Source organism: Pelecanus crispus, chromosome 10 (assembly GCF_030463565.1).
Source record: "Pelecanus crispus isolate bPelCri1 chromosome 10, bPelCri1.pri, whole genome shotgun sequence".
In the NCBI taxonomy this organism is placed as follows: Eukaryota; Metazoa; Chordata; class Aves; order Pelecaniformes; family Pelecanidae; genus Pelecanus; species Pelecanus crispus.
This window is the reverse complement of record NC_134652.1, coordinates 31481305-31500769: the sequence shown is the minus strand read 5'-3', so window position 1 is coordinate 31500769 and position 19465 is coordinate 31481305. Positions and strand designations below refer to the sequence as shown.

The following is a 19465-nucleotide window of genomic DNA, read 5'->3' as shown; positions in this document are numbered from 1 at the left end:
TCCCCTTGCCCACTAACTCCCCCAGAATTTTATCACATTGGTCCTTCAAAACAAAACTGTAAATAGGAGTCACTGGATGCAGCACACTTTTGTCTCCTCAGTAGCAGGAATAGCAAAGCACAGAAACGGTATTGCGTAAGTACCACCCTTTTTATTGATGATGATGTCCCTTCTTACAGCTTGCCCTGAGCTGCCAAAATAGCAAGCCTTGCCCTGTGCCAGTTGCTACTTAAGGTTCCCGCTGGCTCCGGCTGCCCGGGCGATGCACGCTGAAAGACTGCAGTGAATAGCTCTATGGACACAGGCTTTACTACGCAGCGCTAGCGTTGTAGTACACGCAACCGAACAAACCTGGTGGCGCAGCAGGTACAGCTATAGGACTTGAGCATGCCGCGTAGCTCTGGCCCAGGGCTAGCCGGTGAGCGTGTCAGGGAGACTCTATCTCGGTGGCCACTCTGCTCACTTGCGGGTCCAACAAATATCGCTGCCTCTCCAACAACTGGCTGGCGGGAAGGAAAGGGCCAGTCCAGCTACATGGTGTCAAGAAGTTCCTCCCAGCATAGCTTCCTTCAGTTTCCCACTAATTGTAAATAAAATAGGAAGGGGCACCAGACAGATCTCACAGCTGATTTGATTGGTGACTATGCAAGCGTGTCCTCTGTCCAGCGCTGGCTGCCCTGCTCAGAGGGACTGCCGGGCTAGGGAGCCCTTCATGTGCTCCCAGTTGTTAAAGAGAGCGTAGAGGCCAGTAAGCGTCACACCTGCAATACCACCTCGTGCTATCCCACGCATTCCACCTGAAAAAGAGAAACGGATTAAATCCCATTAAAGTTACACCCAAAGAAATGGTCAGCTACAGCAATTTCCAAGAAGCTGTTCAAATCCAGAGGCATTGTAATGAAATGCAGTTTTTCTGTTTTGAGTAACTTTCCAGAAAGGGTACCTGTGCTCATTCTACCCTCCCCTCAAACCTGCTGCCAGGCTCAAGAAAGGTCATTCCTCATCCTGACACTAATTCTGCCGGTATGACTTCCTCTCAAACTATGTTAGCACTACTGCCTGAGTGAACCACTACAGAACACTTGAAGCAAAACTGGCTTTTCCCAAGTCCTACTTTATCTATTCCATCTGTCTTTAACACAGGTGTTTACAGACAGGTATGATCTCTTCCTGCTTTAAGAACGCTTCCATTTAGGATTTCGGATGAGGCATAATAATCATGTTCATCAGTTACAGTAACTAGGTTTGGGGGGAAGGAGAAAAGGGCAGGAGGGAAATAAGTGAACACAACAGAGCTTAATGTAGACATGACCTCAGATGCCAGGAGGGCCATCATGCAGAACTTAGCACAGCTTTTGTGCCTTTGGAATTTTAAAGCTTTTTTTGGGGGGGGGGGGGGGGGGGCAGAATCAGAAAGTAGATGAAAGAGATCAACTGGCAAGAATTTATAGGGCATGTATTGAACAACTTTCTTTATTCTTACTACTATTGATCTGCAAAATTATCATCTTGCAATGGCAAAAATTGAGTTACACAGCTGATTAAAATTTTTTTTTTTATTTTTACTGCTCACTCAAGACTTGAAGCTTCTGCAAGTTGTGAAGGTAAAAATGCAAGGCAAGTTTGGCTAATACCAGCAGCCAGCACACCTGCTGGAGCTAGGAGTCAGGTGGCATCACAACTCCATTCCACCCACGCAAGGGTTGTGGTGTCCAGGGGCAGAAGTAGAGACTTCTGTTGCTTATACTGAACAGCAGAATGTTTCTATTCCTCGGTAGTAGAAAGTGCCTTGGTAAAGCTCCCAGAATGCACAGGAACACCTGAGAGTATGACCCTTAATACTAGGAAAACCTCATTGAGTTTGATTCTGCAGTGTTTATCAATCCCAGCTCAAGCAAGTTAGATAATGTGTACAGTATATAGAACAAGGCCAGTTTCTGCTTACAGCTAGATAAAACCTACCCACTTTATTGGTAAACCTGAGAGTGGACTTCAGGTTCCTCAAACTTGAAAAGAAATGCATCTCAGTAACTATTGGTGGTGTTTGTTTTTTTCCTTGCATTATGGGTCATAAAGTTGTCTTGCAGACTGCATTTAGGCTTGTAGAGGGGCAAGAAGCTGCTGGTGTCAGCTAGACTGAGACCGCATTACCTGTGCGGCAAGATCAAATGGATTTCATTGGAGTTGTCAAATGTACTCATGTTGTCTGGGCACATAATGAGACCAAGAAGCTGCAGAAGTGATAACAGGAGTTGGACTTGGTACTAGAGGTCAGCTCTAGCCATAGTTTGTAGAAATTTAATTGCCAGACCAGCTGTGATTATTCAAGGGGTTTTTTGGGGATATAAGCCTGAGTTCACCATTGAGAACACAACAGCTCTAATGAAAGCCATACTGATTATGCATCTACGTGCCTACATCAGGATTTGTGAATGCAAATGTAGACTACTTTTTTTTTTTTTGACAGTTTGTCCTGAATTTGTTGCACAAAAAGCTTTTCACATGAAGGGGCTGCAGCTGGGTACACAGAGCTAACCATGTGCAAGCAGCTTTTGGCAAAAAGCCACAGGTGAAACTTAAAGGACACTTGGTGCAAAACAAATATTTGAGATGATCTGTAAAAATACTAACTCCTCACTACTTTTGGGAAAAATGAATAAAACATTACAGAGCTTGACTTTCTGCTGCTTGCATTAGGAAGCAATTGCTCACAGAAGAAACCTCCAAAGAGGGCTCCTAACTGCTCTAGTGTACAGGGAAATGCACGAAACATGGAACATCCTCATAAAACGCAACGCAGTACAGAGCTATGACTACTCATGTAGACTCTTCTCTCAGCCCCCAGGTTCAGTTCCTCTCCTTTCCCCTTAAAATCCTTTTCTTCCCATGGAAGAAAGGTAGGTTGAAGGCTGATCAAGCCTGATTCCAGATTCTGGGAAGTTAGGATTGCACAAGAAAGGTGTCTTCTTTAATTTGGATAGCTGAGCTACTTTCTAGCATCCGTGCAGACTTGGACACAGTGCTAAGACATATTGCTCCTAACACAAAAAAGTGTTGTTAATATTTTCGTGTGCAGAGGTCAGCCAGGTGAGGGTGGCAGCTCTGAATCCACTTACAAAGTGCCAGCCACTGGGCCTAAAGCAGTCTGTAGGTCTTGCAGACAACTTAGGGACTTTGCCAAAGAAGATGTTTCAGTGGAAGTCTGTTTCGCAAACAGGAACTAAACTTGTGCAGTTGGTATAGGTGCATTACTGAGTGAGTTAGAAAAAAAGCTAAGAAGAAAACATGTGAGAAATGTTTCTTACCAGGTTCCCTACACTTCTGCTGCAAAATTTTACCAGTAATTTGTTTTGCAGCAGTTGCACCTGGTTTCTGAACTATCCACAGTAATTACAAAAAACAGAGAGAGAAAAAATTTTCCTTTCCCTAGCTGATTAGATGTGCATTTGAGTAAATACCTCCAGGACTGTGGCAGACATCAAACAGTAATGCAGCCCAGTTGCTGGGCAGGAAAAGTTAAGCCCTTTGAGAAGATTACCTTGTTTAAAAAAAAAAAAATTTCTCCACTCCCATCCCAGCTGTGTTCGCATGATAGAACATGTTCCCACCCCTCCTCTGCAATCCCCTGATACCAAGTCTGCCTTGACAAACCCTGCTAGAAATATTGTTGTAAGCCTCTAATCTTGCATGTCTGAGTAAGATAAAGTTCCAGCTGACAGACATTTCTGAAAGCAGGTATTTTGAGATCAGGCAACTTGCACAATAGTTGAGAAGCTGCTATGGGTTTCCCAAGATACATCTGATGCTCTCTAAAAGAATTTAGTTCTCTGTTTGGCTTTAGCTGCTGCACCCTTTCACCACAGAGTATTGTCCCTCTTCTATGCATTTAAAATAGGTTTCGGAGTACACTATGCAATGACACACAGCATTCTGATAGCGCAGCTTTGCATGTCTTTGTAGCATGATCCACTCCTAACACTGAATTTGACCCGTGCAGTAAGTAAAATCATTATCTATATTGCATAACATGAGGACAAAGTCTTCCATTTGGGACCTTACTGTCTCTATTTTCAGAATATGTTATTCCACTATCCTGGATAGTTCCTGTGATGTTTAAAGCAAGAATCATCCAACAGCAAACACTAGAAATACCTTAACTGAAAACCCAGACCCACATATTTATGCCAAACAAAAGAAGTATAACAGTTAAGTTGTAACTAGTTTTGTCCTCTGATCTCTCTCTCTCTCACTCAGGTATTCAGAATGCAAACCATTTCTCTTCCTTTAGGGCTTCTAAGAACAAAAATATTTTTAAATGCTTTAAAGGGCTTGACTTTTCAAATGTACAAGGCAACCTCAGTTTTGCTCCAAATTCAAGCACAGTATTAGCTAAGCAGACCCTCTGAACTATCAGGCAGACATTTGTTTGAACATCTGTGGGTGGTCCTATGCCAATAGAAAATTCAGTTTCCTCCTGCTGCTCCACAGGGGTCATTTTATGAAATCTTGTAAGTGTAGGCAAAGTCTGTGGGTACAGAAATTACTGAGGAAATTGATAAAACTTCTTTGTGGAAGCAAGACACATTCCACTTTTCATACTGCTGCAGCTAAGACAGTACTGTGGTTAAAATACAGAAACAACAAAGCTTGAAACAGGGAAAACTTCCTGTAGTTACTGTGGTGTGAAGGCTAAATTAGAAAACCAGTAAGAATTTACAAGTTTAGAAGTATTAAAGGTGTTGAAATTACTTTGCAAATATGAAAATGACCTGTTTTCTCACTGAGTGAAAGCAGCAGTACCTGACTGACAGGAGAGTACTTCAGCTACTGTAAATGGCAGCAAGAACCCTGCAAATCCCTGCAGCACTGAGAACTTAGTTCACTGTTTCTGCTTAGCAGAACTGGGCAGAAGGCAGCACTGCTTTCAGTGGCCATGTGTATTCTTAGACATTAGCCCTCAAGTAACAAAGAAAGCCTCAACAAGCTATTACCCCCGTAGTGCCTGCTTGTAGTTTGCCCTTATCTCTTACTTCAGACCTGAATCCTTTCACTAAACACCATTTGATTAATAGTCCTATAGACCTGTTATGTTAAAAGCAGGTTTTAACAGAGGTTCTTAATTTCTACAACGCCTGACAGCTCTGAACTGCAAAGCTCAGAAGCAAATACTCTACTTGCTTTTCTCCAAATAATGCAGAAAATTAAGATATCCCAGGGCCATTCCTGCACCAGTCTGCAAAAACCTCCTTTTCCCCCTCCCTCCCCCCCAAACAGAAACAAGAAAAAAAAAACCTGTCTGGCCCAAAGAAAAATACAGATTGAGCCCACAGGGAAGAGGCTTTTATAGCTCAAGTAGTTAGCTAACAAAACTGCCCTGAACTCCTACCCACTGAATGTCACAAAACTGATTGTTTTGAACTGAATGTCACTGGCTCTGGCCAGACTTTACTGCTAGCAATAAAGCATTTAGCCCTTCTTAATTAATTCATAATGTATTGACTTTTCAGGGTTGCGTTCTGAAGTCTTAAAATGACAACTACTCCCTGCAGCTATTGCTAGCGTGCAATTCCCTTCCTTTCAGATGGACACCATTTTATACCAAATTATGTAACATTTATTGTGCAAAAGGCATGAGATGCTCTATCTAGTATTGGGTTCCTACTGCACAGAAGTACAGTAAACAAAATAATTTAGTTTGTCCACAGCATTACTTTATTTTTGTTCCTGTTTTCCCTAACCTCAAGAGGCAAAAAAAATTATCTAAGAAAAAGAACATCTACAACCTGTGTAACCCTCAGATAAGAGGTAAAGGTTATTTAACTTTCTTGCTTACTGAAGCCTCTGTCAGGAATTTCAACAAGAAATTAATGGCTGTCACACTGGGTCAGACCAAAGTTCCACCTAGCTCAGTATCTTTTTCCTGAGTGATCAATCCTCCATGCTTGAGGAGCAGTGCAAGATCCTCAGCCAGCTGTATGTTTGTGACACAATGACTGGAACCACGTGCATTGTCATGGTGGGAGGGAATAATAATGACATAGTGCGCAATAACAATCATCTTTTTTTTTTTTTGCTACTGTCAGAGACTGTTATGAGAACAAACTAAAGAGGCCTGATTTAGAAAAGAGGTTGAAAATGCATGCAAGAGGGCTAAATTTTTTTAAGATATGTTAGTATTTGTGCTTAGTAACATTTATCAGAAAAAACTTGGCATAACAGATCTTAATTTCTGCCTTTGCTTTAAGTTGAATAAAGAATAGTACCATATTGAATGGAAAAGCCATTCTTGTGGACTTAGGATATCAGACTCCCTTTTAGCAAAACTCAAACAGGACTAAGTTGCAACAACATTTCTACTACGCAGGCCACTGGCAAAGGAACACAAAGGGTTTCCTTTCATTCGGCACCCAACTTCTACGCAGAACACTTAGTTTTAGTCGTGAGCTCAAAACACAGCTTCCGGGAAGTTGCACGTCTAGTGTAACAAAATACTCTACTCGCATTACTTACTAGACTTTAGCCCAAGTGTAGCAATCTTAGTATTAATTTCATTTCAAACAAATGTGAAAACTAGAGTTCACTTTGGTCAAAGGGATCAACTAGCATGCTGTTTCAAAGTTCCTCAAATTAGTTTTACTTCCTCTCAATTCAACATCTGTTAACCTAAGCCATACAGTATGCCGAGACGGATTCCAGCTAACACTTGGTTTATAATGTCAAGTTAACAGTATCTGACTCACTCCAAGGAGGACCATCAGAAGTCTTGCGGCCTTAACTGCTTTAGTCGCTTGCGATGTGAGTGACTTTGAGTGACTAACGCCACTTCGGTGAACAGAGGAGGGCTGAACTTCCACAGTCCTCACTTGCAAACTTTTTTAAAATCTCCTCACATGTAAACTGTGTGTTAATAGCCTTGCACAAAACCACGCACAGTCTTATGGCTTTAGAACATGCATATTTTGGAAAGCCTTTTTTGTTTGACTGCTGGTATTTTGGTAATGATTAACACCTCTACAAGGACAAATTGTGAAAACTGGGACTAGTTTGGGGCAACAAATCTTGCCTTCAAAAGGTCTTCCCACTATTTTTTTTCCTGTCTACTCATCCCCCTCAGCAAAGGCTTAATTATTTGTTTCAGAAATTCAATCTAGGCTTTGTAGTGTACTCACAGGATTTTTCAGTGCAGCAGGGTTGCTGATGCAATTCCTCCATCAGTGCTATTTTTAAACATGAACCAGAAAGTCATAATGAAAAACCTGCCATACTTTATACAGTTTCTTCTTAAATATGTTCCTGATCTCTTTACAAAACAGGAATGATGGAAGTGGGAAATCCAAGTGTTTGAACAGCACTACCTCCAACTCTGTATCTGCCCTTTGTGGATTACAGAACAGCCTTGATTTGAAATGGCGTGTTTGTGGGAGTTTCCAGCCAGCACTAAAATATGGGGATTTTTAACAGAAATGTCCCTGATGGCTTTCAAATTTTCCTTTTTTAATGCCAACACGACATGGCATTCCATGTAACACAGGAATCTATTGCAATCATGATATATGTCACAGATGTGAATGGATAATTTACATATGGTTTCAATATTCAAGATTTTTTTAGGTAAAGGCATAACTTAGAAGGAAGCTTTACCATACAGAAGGGCATTCTGGCATAAGGTGACAGGAGAAGAAGCATGGGAGAGGCAGCAAGCATGAAAGAAAAAAATGACAGTAAGATTGGAATTACATCCTTCAAATGGATGTGAATATCATCTTTTTCACCCCCAGAACTAATCCTTAACCTCTAAGGTATACTGTGCCACTCAAATTTCCTGTATATGGTGAAGAATGTATTTGAGTCTCTGTGCACTACAGTTTCTATGTGCAACACAACTTGAAATACAATACTGTAATGAATATAGACTTATTCACTATACGTTCACTTTTATCAGTGCTACTATTAGCTCAGTAGATCTTAAGTTGCAAAACAAAACTTCCACTGTGCTCTGGTAAGAAAATTTTTTGTAGTGTCAGATGACTGTGTATGTGACTGGAGTAGTTATCCATGGTTGCACTGTGCCAAAAAAAAAAAAAAAGAGATTACACATAATGCTAGCTCTGTACTTCCAAAAGGTAAGGGGGAAGCTTGTGCTGGAGTGTAAGATGGCAGTTCTCCTTCTTAATGATAACTTCCTACAGAAAATGTTAAGACTTCTATACTGCTACCCTATCCAGCTGTTGTTGGCAATATCACTCATGAAATCCCAAATAAGTAGTTGATTACAGGAGAGCTATGTGCTCTTGCAAGGCTAAGGGCACAAGCTAGTATTTATGAAGGCTGCTCAAGCTGGTTATTTCTGGTTTCAGAACCAGAAGTCTACGCCAACAGGAAAACAAGACTTCTCAAACTGGTTTGCCCCATATATAAAGCTGGCCTTCAGGAACACTTCTAAGACGTTGAGGCTCAGTTAGATATACACAAAAGTATATAAGTTAATTCTAGAATGATCTCCTCAGTAAAATACAGGTGAATCATATAGCTAAACCTTTATCAAGGCACTTAAAAACTTTTTATTTTTTTCCTGTGGTCATGTTAATCTGTGGTACCCAGTAGTCATCCAAAAAAGATGATCCCTCCAATTGTTGAGCTTGGAATATGTGTTAACAGGCATTTTGCTGATGAAGCTCAGACCCTCTCTTCTGCAAACAATTTGGTATGCATCAGCAAACTAACCTTAAATCCATGCTGTTCTCAAATAACATTGTTGGTTTTGACCACTATGCAAAGACTAGAGTCCTACCACAAGACAACAGTTCCACAAACAGCTAAATAATAACTTTATAAATGTATTAGTTTCTTTCTGCATACTTTAATGATGCGAATTTGTGGTTTACCAAAATATTTTGTCTTAAGGGGGGGAAAAAAAGATCCATGTTAAATTTGAGTTCCTGATTTTCACTTTCTTGAGAGTGAATTTTTTATTGACCTTTATTTGGAAAGTAATTTTGCCTTACACTCTATTTAGGGTTGTACTGGATGAATACCACTGTTTCATTTATGCTTACAGAAGGTAATCGCATCTTAGTATTTCTAGTTATTGTTGCTTAACCTCAGAAGTAGACAGCATCGATTTAAGCTTTTTCCTTTTTGGCATTAAAAACATGATTTCAATTAGCTGAAAAAAGACACAACTACATTGCATCTAGCAGATAACTGAGACCTATTAGTTCAATATCTGCTAACCCACACATTGTTTTTCACACAGCTAAGACTACTTAGGAAAAACTTGCCTTTAAAAAAATAATTCCAGCTGAATTAATTTGGATTCTTTCCAACTTGCACAGGACTAACAATAATCATGAGAGCCAAATTGTCTGTTATACACTGAATAAACACTCAAATGTTTACTCAGATCTATAGCTAGACTGTATAAAATACATACCCAGCTCATTCTTAGGCATGTTTTTCAGGCATAGCAGGAATAAAACCAATAGTTTCTCAAGTCCATGAGTGGATGCAGGCAAATGGGAACTACCTTCCAAAGTGAAAGGGGACAGGAATATACAGAACACAGCCTGACTGCATCGAGATGAAAATTATTACAAGTGATTTGTGTAATAGTACCTGGAGCTGCAAAAAAACACCTATATTCTAGTTCTGTGTTCCTAGTGTACCATTTTTACGCTGCCAATTTGCAGAGGACAGTATTTAGTAAAAGTAATAAAAATCCTAGTAACTATGATAAAGCACAAGAAGAGGAAAACTAGAAACATTTTGCTACTCTACCAGTGCTTTTGTATAGCATTCCTGTCAAGGTTCCAGCAGCTATGGTGTTCAGGTCGTCTTCTGCACCTCGTGTTTTTTCAATGATGACTCCAAATGCACTGTAAAGTAGAGCTGGGAAAGAAACATTAAAAAAAAATTAAAGTTAAAACTTCCATTCTCTGAGACACAAGGCTTAGAATCCACGCTCAGTGTAACTATTTAGACTATGCTTATGAAGCACAGATTCTTCTGTTTATTTAAAGGGGGGAATCCTCTGCATATCCTGTCTTTGGTTGGTTTTTTCCAAACCTATTTCTATTTTACAGATAATTTTTCTTTCTCTAGCTATAGTTTGGTTATAAAGTAGCATCTTCGTGACATCTAATACTGCCTCAAGACATGGTAAATGTGATATAAAGCACTGACTGAAGTTTAAGCCCATTTTGCTAGTTCAAATTTGTTTTAAAAAAAACCTTAAGGGTTTAACTTTGTACTGGCAGGCTTTGTACTGTCTTCTGTTGATGGCACGAAAACTAAACTCAAAACCACTTTCCCAGGTAGCAGAGAAAATTGTTGCCCATGTGACCAAGATGAAATGCAAGTTAAGTGCAGCATTCAGACCATGTTATCAAGGGCTGGAGCACAATTGGCTACATTCCCTTATAAATGGCTATTAGATTGCTTGGGATTCGACATTTACAGCTGCTTCACCCCTGTCTGTGTATGAAAACTTTGTCCCTGAAGGGCCTTTTGCTTTGGGGACTGTCCTGGAAAGGATTAGAAAAAGAAATATTTGCACAGGCTTTTAGTATGGATGCATATGTAATCTATGCATTTTGCTGAAGGGAGAAGGCGCCCCCATCCTTATCCTTCATGATAGAATCATATTTCATGCTGACAAAGAACAGTAGAGTATGTCATCATTTTGAAGTGACAAAGACACCATGCCACTTAAATTCATCCCTTGTCCTCCAAGAATTTGAAATCTTTACTTCTGCTAAAAAGCTTGTAAAATCTTTCATAAGCAACCACATTAATGTCGATGAGCATCTTTCTCCATTCAGCATAGGCAGTGATATTTTACCTTGTCTTAGTAGCATGTAGTATTAACAATGAAGGGAAGGAAGAACTGAATTCAACCACATTTTTTAAAACTAGTTTAACACAGATATTGGTACCTCTGTTCAGGAACAGAATGATAAAAATTGTCACTAGTGACAAAAGGAATCTTTGAGGTACAGAAATGCTGCATAAGTGAAATAAGATGCAAAAATACTTCAACTCCTTGAAAGCAACTCCTCTGGTAGCTAGGATGAGGCAGAGCTATACTAAATCCCAAAATATCAAGTTCTACTTAACTCTGTGACTTGGGAGGCCATATTTTATGAGAAAAATAGCAATTTGCTACTGGAATGCACAAACATTTTCTTGAGTAATCTTTTTTCAAACACAGCTGAAAAAACATGTTAATGTGTCACTCAACCTGGAACCTTGAACTGCAGTGTGCCTGCACCTCTGTTTTCAGACATTTTTTCATTAGATTTGGAATAAAAAAATAAGAAGGGGGGGGGGGGGACAAAACCAACAACAAACCCCAAACCACCCCCTCCCCTGCAAAAAATATCCCTCCATAAAACTTGCTAGGCAATATGCATCACTTATGAAAAGTGCCAATCTCACTGTAGTTCAGAATCCCATCTCTAACCATGGCCTCTACATTATGCCTCAAAAACTGATGTCTGAGTTAAATGGCAAGCTAATCTACTCTTTAGAAATAAGACTGAAACAAAATGTAGTAAATGCAACTTAGCCTATGCTTTGATGCAGTTTTCAAAATTCAAATATATGTAGACTGGGTTATAAGATGATGTAATCTCTGTTTTAAATATTGCTAATTTCTCTTCTATTGCAGTTTGTGGGACAGCAAGTTCCGTCATTAATCTTCTCCAAATAATTTCATCAGTTTGGGATTTCTCCTTTCAAAGTAACTGACCACCCTTTGCTCTTTAAAGACTGGGGGGGGGGGGGAAAGAAGCCAAAGAGTTTGTATTCTCTAGGGCATTAATTACTCCACTGACTTATGAAATCATCTGAAGTTGTTTTTCTGAGGCAACTGATGTGATTTTTATCCCTCCCCAGTTCACAGAAGTTTTTCTCATACATCAGGCTTTTGATCACTCCCTTTTCTCTTTTTTTCTAACCTGTATTAGTTATAAGCAACATTTAAAGTGGGTGGTATCATATGTGACTTTTCTATCTAAGCTACCATCATAAAACAATAAATCTTTGTAGTAATAATCACATTTCTTCAACAGATAAACATTTTGTTGACTCTTTAGCTGTAAACAGACATCAGGCAGTTGCTCACATGACTGCTGAGTCTCTTCTTAAAGTTATTTCAGAAGTATTCAGTTACAAATTGTGAATTAACTGGAACTTATTAGCAAGTAAGCATTACCTATAATTTTCAGTTATTCCATAGCTAGAGTTCTGGTTTGTAACACACTAAAAATTTTGGGTTTTAATTACAGGCTTTTGGCTACTTCTGCTTCAAATCCTATTCTACCCTTCAGTTTCCTTTTCAATGTCTACTGAAATGCCCTCATGTCCCAAAGAAAAAAACCTGCAGTTTTTCCTGATGGATTTCATTATGAAAATTTAAAGAATATACTTTCCCATCAAACAGTTATATTTTTAAACTGTTTTTCTTACAAAATAACAAGTTCACTTACCCAGAGATCCCAGAGTGTTGGCCCATAACGCTCCTTGCCTTGTCACCATATTTAGAATTCTATAAAGGAGTTAAAAAGGTATTAAAACCTTTAGCTCTCTGTGTTTACATTGAGGCAGTGTTTATGATAGTAGGCGTAATGTGTTTATACCATACATTTGATTAATAACACTGGAATAATGAACCAAAAGCCCTTCAAAACAAAACCGTAAGGAAAAGCATGCAGCTTGGTAATACATGATCTCCTCTACCATGCATACTACAAATAGTAATGTATGCGATACTGGAGGCAAATGTTTAGTCCTGTCAAGTCATCTTTCTTTTCAAGTCAAACTTGCACCTTACCAAGAATCCAATCTCTTCCCTTCAAATGACTTTCTAACCCTAGTTGATAAATGTTCCTGACACAGTGACTACACGTAGCTACTGAGAATGACTGATACACTTATGCTGACTTAACTGGGTAAAAGAGCTCCAAGAAAGCTAGAGTGCTCTTCTAGAAGGTGCAAGCAATACAGGGACCATGTGTCAGGGAGCACGGCGATGCTTGAACAATGGGGTGGGTATTAAAAGCAAGTCTGAACCAAAGCAAGTCAGGAAGAAAAGAGGTAATCTTTCGCACTTCTAGTTGTCAAACAGCACCCAACAAACAGTAAAGTACCCAGAGTATTTCTGTATGTATGCTTCCGAACTAGCACTAAAGAGGGAAAGCAGACCTTTAGCGCACTCTCAGAGAAGCACAATGCCATTTCTTTTTGGCATCAGTTGTCTCCAGAACGGTGACAACAGCAGCCAGAAGAAATGACTGATCTTTATCTCCCAGCAGTGTAACACTATCACAGGCACAGTACTGCTCTGGACAGCTGACTACTGCTGAAACTTAGTTTATCATTTAAAGCAATGACAGTGTCACACATTATGTTCCTTCTGATTTGAGTTCATTTCCCACTGCTTTTCCTTTTTTACAACTTTCATTAGGGGATACAGGCCATTTAGGTAATGAACTAAACAATAATAGAAAACTTAATTTTGAAACAAGAGGGGGGGAAAAAAATCCAAGCTAGGGTATTGACAATCTCCTCCTCATTACAACCCCCACTGCCATTCTGTTAACATTACATTGACTCTGAGCTGATGAGAAAATTCGTAATTTTAATAACCATGACATACTGTGAGATATTTGATGATGGGGACTAAGAGCAAAATTCAAATTCATTAAAAAAATTAATATCTGTGCACATTAAGGATAAATTTGAAGGAAATCTAGCTAGGCAAGTCTCTTCCCTGCATCCGATTAGGAAAACATGGAACTTAACAGACTGTTTCAAGGGGATGACCTTCAGCAGGCCTTTCCCCTTGAAGAAGGGCAAAGACTAACAGCAGCGTGTGCACTGCCTGCCACCTGCTGGGCTCGACCCATCAAAGTTTGTGCTTAACAACATGGTTTTGTCTGACTCGGCTCATTCTGAATACATAAAATACATTTCTGTTCATCTAGAACATTATGGAAGAGTCATAATTATAGTGGGGAATACTTTGGTTCTATCTTTAATTCTAGAGATGGTAAAGAAGGGGATGAAGAATATAGAAACAATATTTTAAAAGTTGCAGAGCCAGTATAAACTGTACTAGGAAATACGGAATTCCTTCTCTTAAAATTTCCTTTTCCCAAAGTATTCTGGGAGAGTGAAAATGGTTTCCTCCAGTTATTTCACTCCTCTACTTTCCTATGTCTCCTTCACAGGCTCTTAAGTTTTCTTATAGTTATACCTAAACTACCAACAATTCTAGAAGGAGAAGCAGGAAAAAAAATGCGTTCTTATCTTTACTGCGTTCTTTGAAACAATCAGGTAAGGTGAAAACATGGGAATATTATGGGTGTTCATGGACGCTGTAATCCAGAACAACTTCCACCATGCAACACTTGCTCAGCAGCATGCACCAATGTCATCCCTAATGCATATCCAGGCAGGCCCAGCTTCTGCATTTTCATCTCTTCCTGGTTTTGGAAAGTTTGGGAAAGAAGACAGAACTTGCTCTCACATAAGTCACAGCAAAAAAAGTCACAGCTGCTTCTGGGAATACATCAACATACAAAAACACTGGTTTGACTTTGCAGTATATTTCTGGTAAATACCAAAGCAGTGATTTATTCTCAAATATTGAAGGTAAGCCAGAGGACGTACCAATTGCCACTAAATGAAAAGCAAAAAGCTTGAACTGAACATCATTATAATTAAAAACATTTCATAACTTGAAGACAAACAGGCATTCTCATTTGTCCCCACTAAAACCACAAAAATACATTTATTTTTGCAGTATATTCAGATCTAACTTTGTACAAGCTGGAAGAAATAACTCTCTCACTAAGGTGTACTTTTTTTTGAGATTAAACACTTACTGTACATTTCTAGGTTTTGACCACGCCATATTCTGAGTCTCCTTCAAGCCAAGTCGCAAACCATTCAGCGCACCAAATGCTGCCCCTAGTTAGCATAATATTAGTTATTACTTTTTAAGAAGAAGAAAAAGGAACAAAAAGAACAATAGTAGAAGCAAATACTGAGAATAGACTTCAGTGTATAGATTGAAGTCAAATAGCTGTTTATGTAACATTAGATTGCAGAACAGGACATTTACAATCTCATCAATTACTGTAGTACAGAGGTGTTACCTGGACAGCTGGGAAAAGTGAAAAACACAACTACCTACCTGTCATACAACATCCTCCAATGGTAAAAAAGGCCAGCTCAAATCTGCCTCGAGTTTTGTTGGCTCCTGTGGGCAAGATAAACTCATCTGTATCCTGGGGAAAAACAAAACAAACACACACCTTTGTATTTTCCAAGTGTACCTGCTTCAAAATGGAGGCCATATTATTTTTTTTTCTTTAATCCATACAATGAACTAAAGAAAAAACAGATACAACCAGTGTTTCTGGAAAACTGTCATCTACACCAGCAGAGATAGAATATACTATGTGTATACTTTAATAAGAATGAAAAGAGACTTTAAAAAGATAAACTGACTGAGAGCTTTTTTTTCCCCCTAGCTGTCCTAACTTTTTATAAATTACATCAGGCAGCCAAGGAACTCATATTGTGTGGGTTGTTGGTTTGTTTGTTTCTTTTAAAAAAAAAAAAACAACCTATTTGCTTAATTATTTATTGTATCTTGCAGCAGGCAATACAAGACTTACTGCCCTGTAAAAACCTTCCTGTTCTCTGATTACGCAGCACTGTTTCCTCACTGAGCAACCTACACTGATGCGAGTAATGCATTAAGGTTTCCCACTACTCTGACGCTAAAGAAAAACTGCCTTTGTACTGAAGGAAGTATCTCCTTGCACCAAGTGACCTATTTTGAAGACATGAAAAAAGCAAGGAATACATTCAAAACTAGTTATGATCAGGCATGAAATATGCAAGGTTGGTAGTTTTTCACTTGTGCATCTTTCTCCCACAGGGACAGGCTTGTGTTCTCATAAATCAGATCGGTCTAAAAAGCTAGAGAAATGGGCTGATAACTAGCATATGTGTAGAGATAAGGTGGGCCAAAGCACTTTTTCAATGAGACATTGGCAAGACGCACACGTGTTGACAAGGTGCTAAAGCAGTCAGATCTCTCTTTGTGCTTCTGTGCTTTCCAGTCATATTATTATTCACCCTCCATTTAACTGATGACTGCAACAACTGCAGGCTCAAGTAATTGCATTCTAAGGGGTTTTCTTAGTCCATACTTGGTGCTAAACATGGGTGGCAATACAGAAAAAAATATACAGCTTCTAAAATTGTGAATCCTTTATCAATAAACTGAGCCTACAATCTGGTTTCTGTCTTCCCTGTAACTAGATATTTGGAGAAATTCTGTGCGTACACTAGTTAGCAGTTTCTTACTGTTTCACTATTGTCCAAAATGTCGAGATGAACCAATCGCTGTCTGTGTGTAACCTCTATGTGTCTACAGAGACAACAATCGAGGAAGCACATCCTCTAGGTTTGCGACAAGGGCTGGCATGCTATTTTATAAAGGATACTTGCTGAAGGTAACAAAAGCATTGCAGAAGACACATTGGTTTGTGCCTGCATTAATGGACTAACAAAGAAAGTGGGTTTTGAAGTCATTTGTACCACTATAGCATTCATTATTATGGGAAGGCTAGGATCAAAATGTAAGATGTTCAACAATAAGGCTGACTTTCTCTCTGCATTCTGAAAGCAAATGGATGGTCTTCAAACACAGGAGACCCTCACCCCTCTCCGTACATCTTCACAGACAAACCAATTTTAAAGGCTAATAATTTAAGTTCTTGTATTATTTTAAAATATTAGCTATATCTTTTTCCTTGTATTTTTAGAATCACAGAATGGTTAAGGTTGCAAGGGACTTGCGGAGACCGTTTAGTGCAACCCCCTTGCTCAAAGCAGGGTCAGCTAGTGCTGGTTGCCCTGGGCCATACCTGGGTTTTGCGCATCTCCAAGGATGGAGACCCCACAGCTTGTCTGGGCAACTTGTTCAAGTAAAAAAAAAAAAAAAAAGATTTCTCACATTTAAATGGAATTCCCTTTTATTTCAATGTACTTGCTTGTGCTAAACATAAAGAGCAGTGAAGTGTTACAACACAAACTGTAGCCTCTAGTGCTAAGTCAATAGGTATTTTTAGAATTGTTTTACAAGTTACTCATGACACTAATTCCAATACCTTCTTTTCTTTTAAAGCAAACTTTTTTTTTTAAAAAATATTAGTATACTTTCACTTTGTTCCAAAACCTCTGTTATACCATTTTTAACACCAATATGCTCCCAGATATACTGTACTAACTAAACAAGAAAACTTTAGAGGGTATTTCTGGAAGAGGTCTAAATAATCACTTAGCATTTTTTCTGATCACTCAACAACAGCAGGCAAGATAATCATGCTAGTGAATCCACTTAAAACAGAGGTATATCCCCTGTTTTCTACCATTACGGGAATGTTAGGTTGTAATCTTGACTACAACAGCTTCTAGCGAAAGAGAAATATAAAAAACAGCCCCAAGAACTGCATTCAGAGCTTTCCACTTACAAAAGCAGCAGTGACCCAGTGTACCATGAAACAAAAGGCACACAAATTAGCAGATACTATACAACTGTTGACCTTCAGTGCTACTTCTGCAAAATTTAAGGTTCTCAGATAATATAAACCATAGATATAAAAATATATAGAAAATATTAACTAAATAAAATCGTTAAGACATGCATCCTTATTGGATTAACTTTAACCTTTTCAGCTATAGTTAATATTGCTGAGAAAGGAAAACATTATAGGATTTTAAATTATTTTCTTTACGGTGGCCTATGGGCCATCGTGTTATGTTAACTAATATTAAGATGTGTAAGTATGATAGCTACATTATTCTGTAGAATAAAATGGAAAGCTCTGTTTCATGATGGTCTCCCTTCAGCTGGAAATGATGTAAGAAAGAATTAATTTGCTGACGTAAGAAAGGGAAATTTGCTGCTGCTGAGATGACAGCACATACAATGACAAAGCCTGTATCAGGTCTGGGGATTGGCTGAACACCTCTGTAAACCGATTGAACTCATCACAGTACAGGAAACTAATCCATCAGAAGAGTGGGGAGTTTCTGGCTGCTCTTACTGATTGAAGGGGCTCAGCGGAGGGTGTGACAAATGCCAGAACTTGTGCAAGGGTGCGTTGGGGCTATATGCCTCAGAGTAGAGGGGGAGACCTCCTCTTATTGAAAAGAGGCAGGCTTATGTTGGCACAAGTCTTACTTATCCTCTATATTAAAACTCATTTTCTTACCCTAGATGCCATGGCACTGCAAGCTTTTATTAGGAACAATACTGAAAAAAATAGTTCCTTTCAGCTGTTCATCAGTTCAAGACTTTAGTACACACCGCACAGCACTGCAGGATTTTTGAGGTCTTCGCATATGACCGTACAAACAGTGGAATCTAGTTCAACACAATAAAAACGCGCTGCCTTCTCACCTGTACTAGATACCTGGGGTCCAAGTTTAAATACGGGGACAACGGACTCATTCCGGTTACTGAAAGGAAAAAAAAAATAGAATAGTTTAACACCACTTTCACTAATAACAATTTCACATCCAGTGAGCTGAAAGGGGGCAGACCTCGTGCGCGGAAGCAGTGAAAATTCCTCCCTGAGGTTGCACAACTGACGAAAATAGGACACCGGCTGACAACCCCCTATTTTCAGGAAGCGCGACGGGAGCAGCACGGACGGGAGGGCCGCGGCGCCTCTCTAACCAGTGCCCGTGGCAACACGCCGCCAGCACCGAGGGGCCGGCTGCAGCCGAGGCCGCCTCCTTCTCCCCGCCGCCCCCCGCGCCGGGGCAGCCGGAGGACGCGCTCCGCCTCGGCCTCCCGCGGGCGAGGCGGCCGGACCCGTCAGGGGCCGCGCTCGCCGGGCCCGGCCGTTGCCCGGGCCGCGCCACGTTGCTTTCCGAGAGCGGCGCCGCCGCCCCCGGGCCCGCAGGGATCGGCCGCCCGGCCCGGCCCCGCTGACGGGAAGCGGATGCCTGGGTGTCCCTCCCCCGGCCGAGGCCGAGCGCCGCCGCAGGCCCCGCCGGTCGCCCCTGCGCGCCCGGTACTCACGTGGCACCCCGGCCAGGTCGGCGTGCGAGTAGCCCGCCCCGCCGGCGCCGAAGAGGCCGCCGAGGCCCGTGCCCTTGGAGTTGCCGCCGCCCTCCATGGCGCCGCCGGGCCCCGCGCCCGCCGCCCGCCGCAGCAGCAGCAACCGCGACCTCCGCGCGCCGCCGTAAAGCGCGCCGCGCTGCTTTCCGGCCCGCGCGCCCGCTGCCGGCGGGGGCGGAGCGCGGTCGCCATGGTGAGAGGGGTGAGGCGGGCGGGGAGCCATTTTGCTGCGAGCGGCGGCAGCCCCCGGCCTCCCTCGCTGGACGAGGCTCGGTTCCGGCCCCGGCCCCGCCGCTCCTTCCGCGCATCCCGCCG

At 40.8% G+C, this 19465-nt stretch overlaps 1 protein-coding gene and 1 non-coding gene across 2 annotated transcripts; both read right to left on the bottom strand.

Annotated features, from left to right (window-relative positions):
* Positions 1–131: 131 nt before the first annotated feature.
* TIMM23B (translocase of inner mitochondrial membrane 23 homolog B) lies at positions 132–19208 on the bottom strand. The gene is made up of 7 exons (XM_075717591.1): positions 19112–19208; positions 18485–18543; positions 15200–15293; positions 14889–14973; positions 12489–12547; positions 9778–9888; positions 132–797 (listed from the first exon to the last, which is right to left on the bottom strand). The coding sequence occupies exons 1-7, from the start codon at positions 19206–19208 to the stop codon at positions 682–684; spliced, it is 621 nt and encodes a 206-aa protein (XP_075573706.1). The 3' UTR covers positions 132–681.
* LOC142594506 (small nucleolar RNA SNORA74) lies at positions 13163–13365 on the bottom strand. Its single transcript, XR_012831455.1, has one exon. It is a non-coding gene; the product is annotated as a small nucleolar RNA SNORA74 (small nucleolar RNA).
* Positions 19209–19465: the final 257 nt, after the last annotated feature.

What these genes read in the sequence shown, in the direction of transcription:
- TIMM23B (XM_075717591.1), bottom strand. Translation starts at nt 19,208, where the DNA reads ATGGAGGGCGGCGGCAACTCCAAGGGCACGGGCCTCGGCGGCCTCTTC. An exon ending in TCAAAACCTAGAAATGTACA is followed by an intron (nt 12,548 to 14,888) that starts GTAAGTGTTTAA and finishes ACTCCTTTATAG; the next exon opens with AATTCTAAATATGGTGACAA. An exon ending in CAACACTCTGGGATCTCTGG is followed by an intron (nt 9,889 to 12,488) that starts GTAAGTGAACTT and finishes TTTCTTTCCCAG; the next exon opens with CTCTACTTTACAGTGCATTT.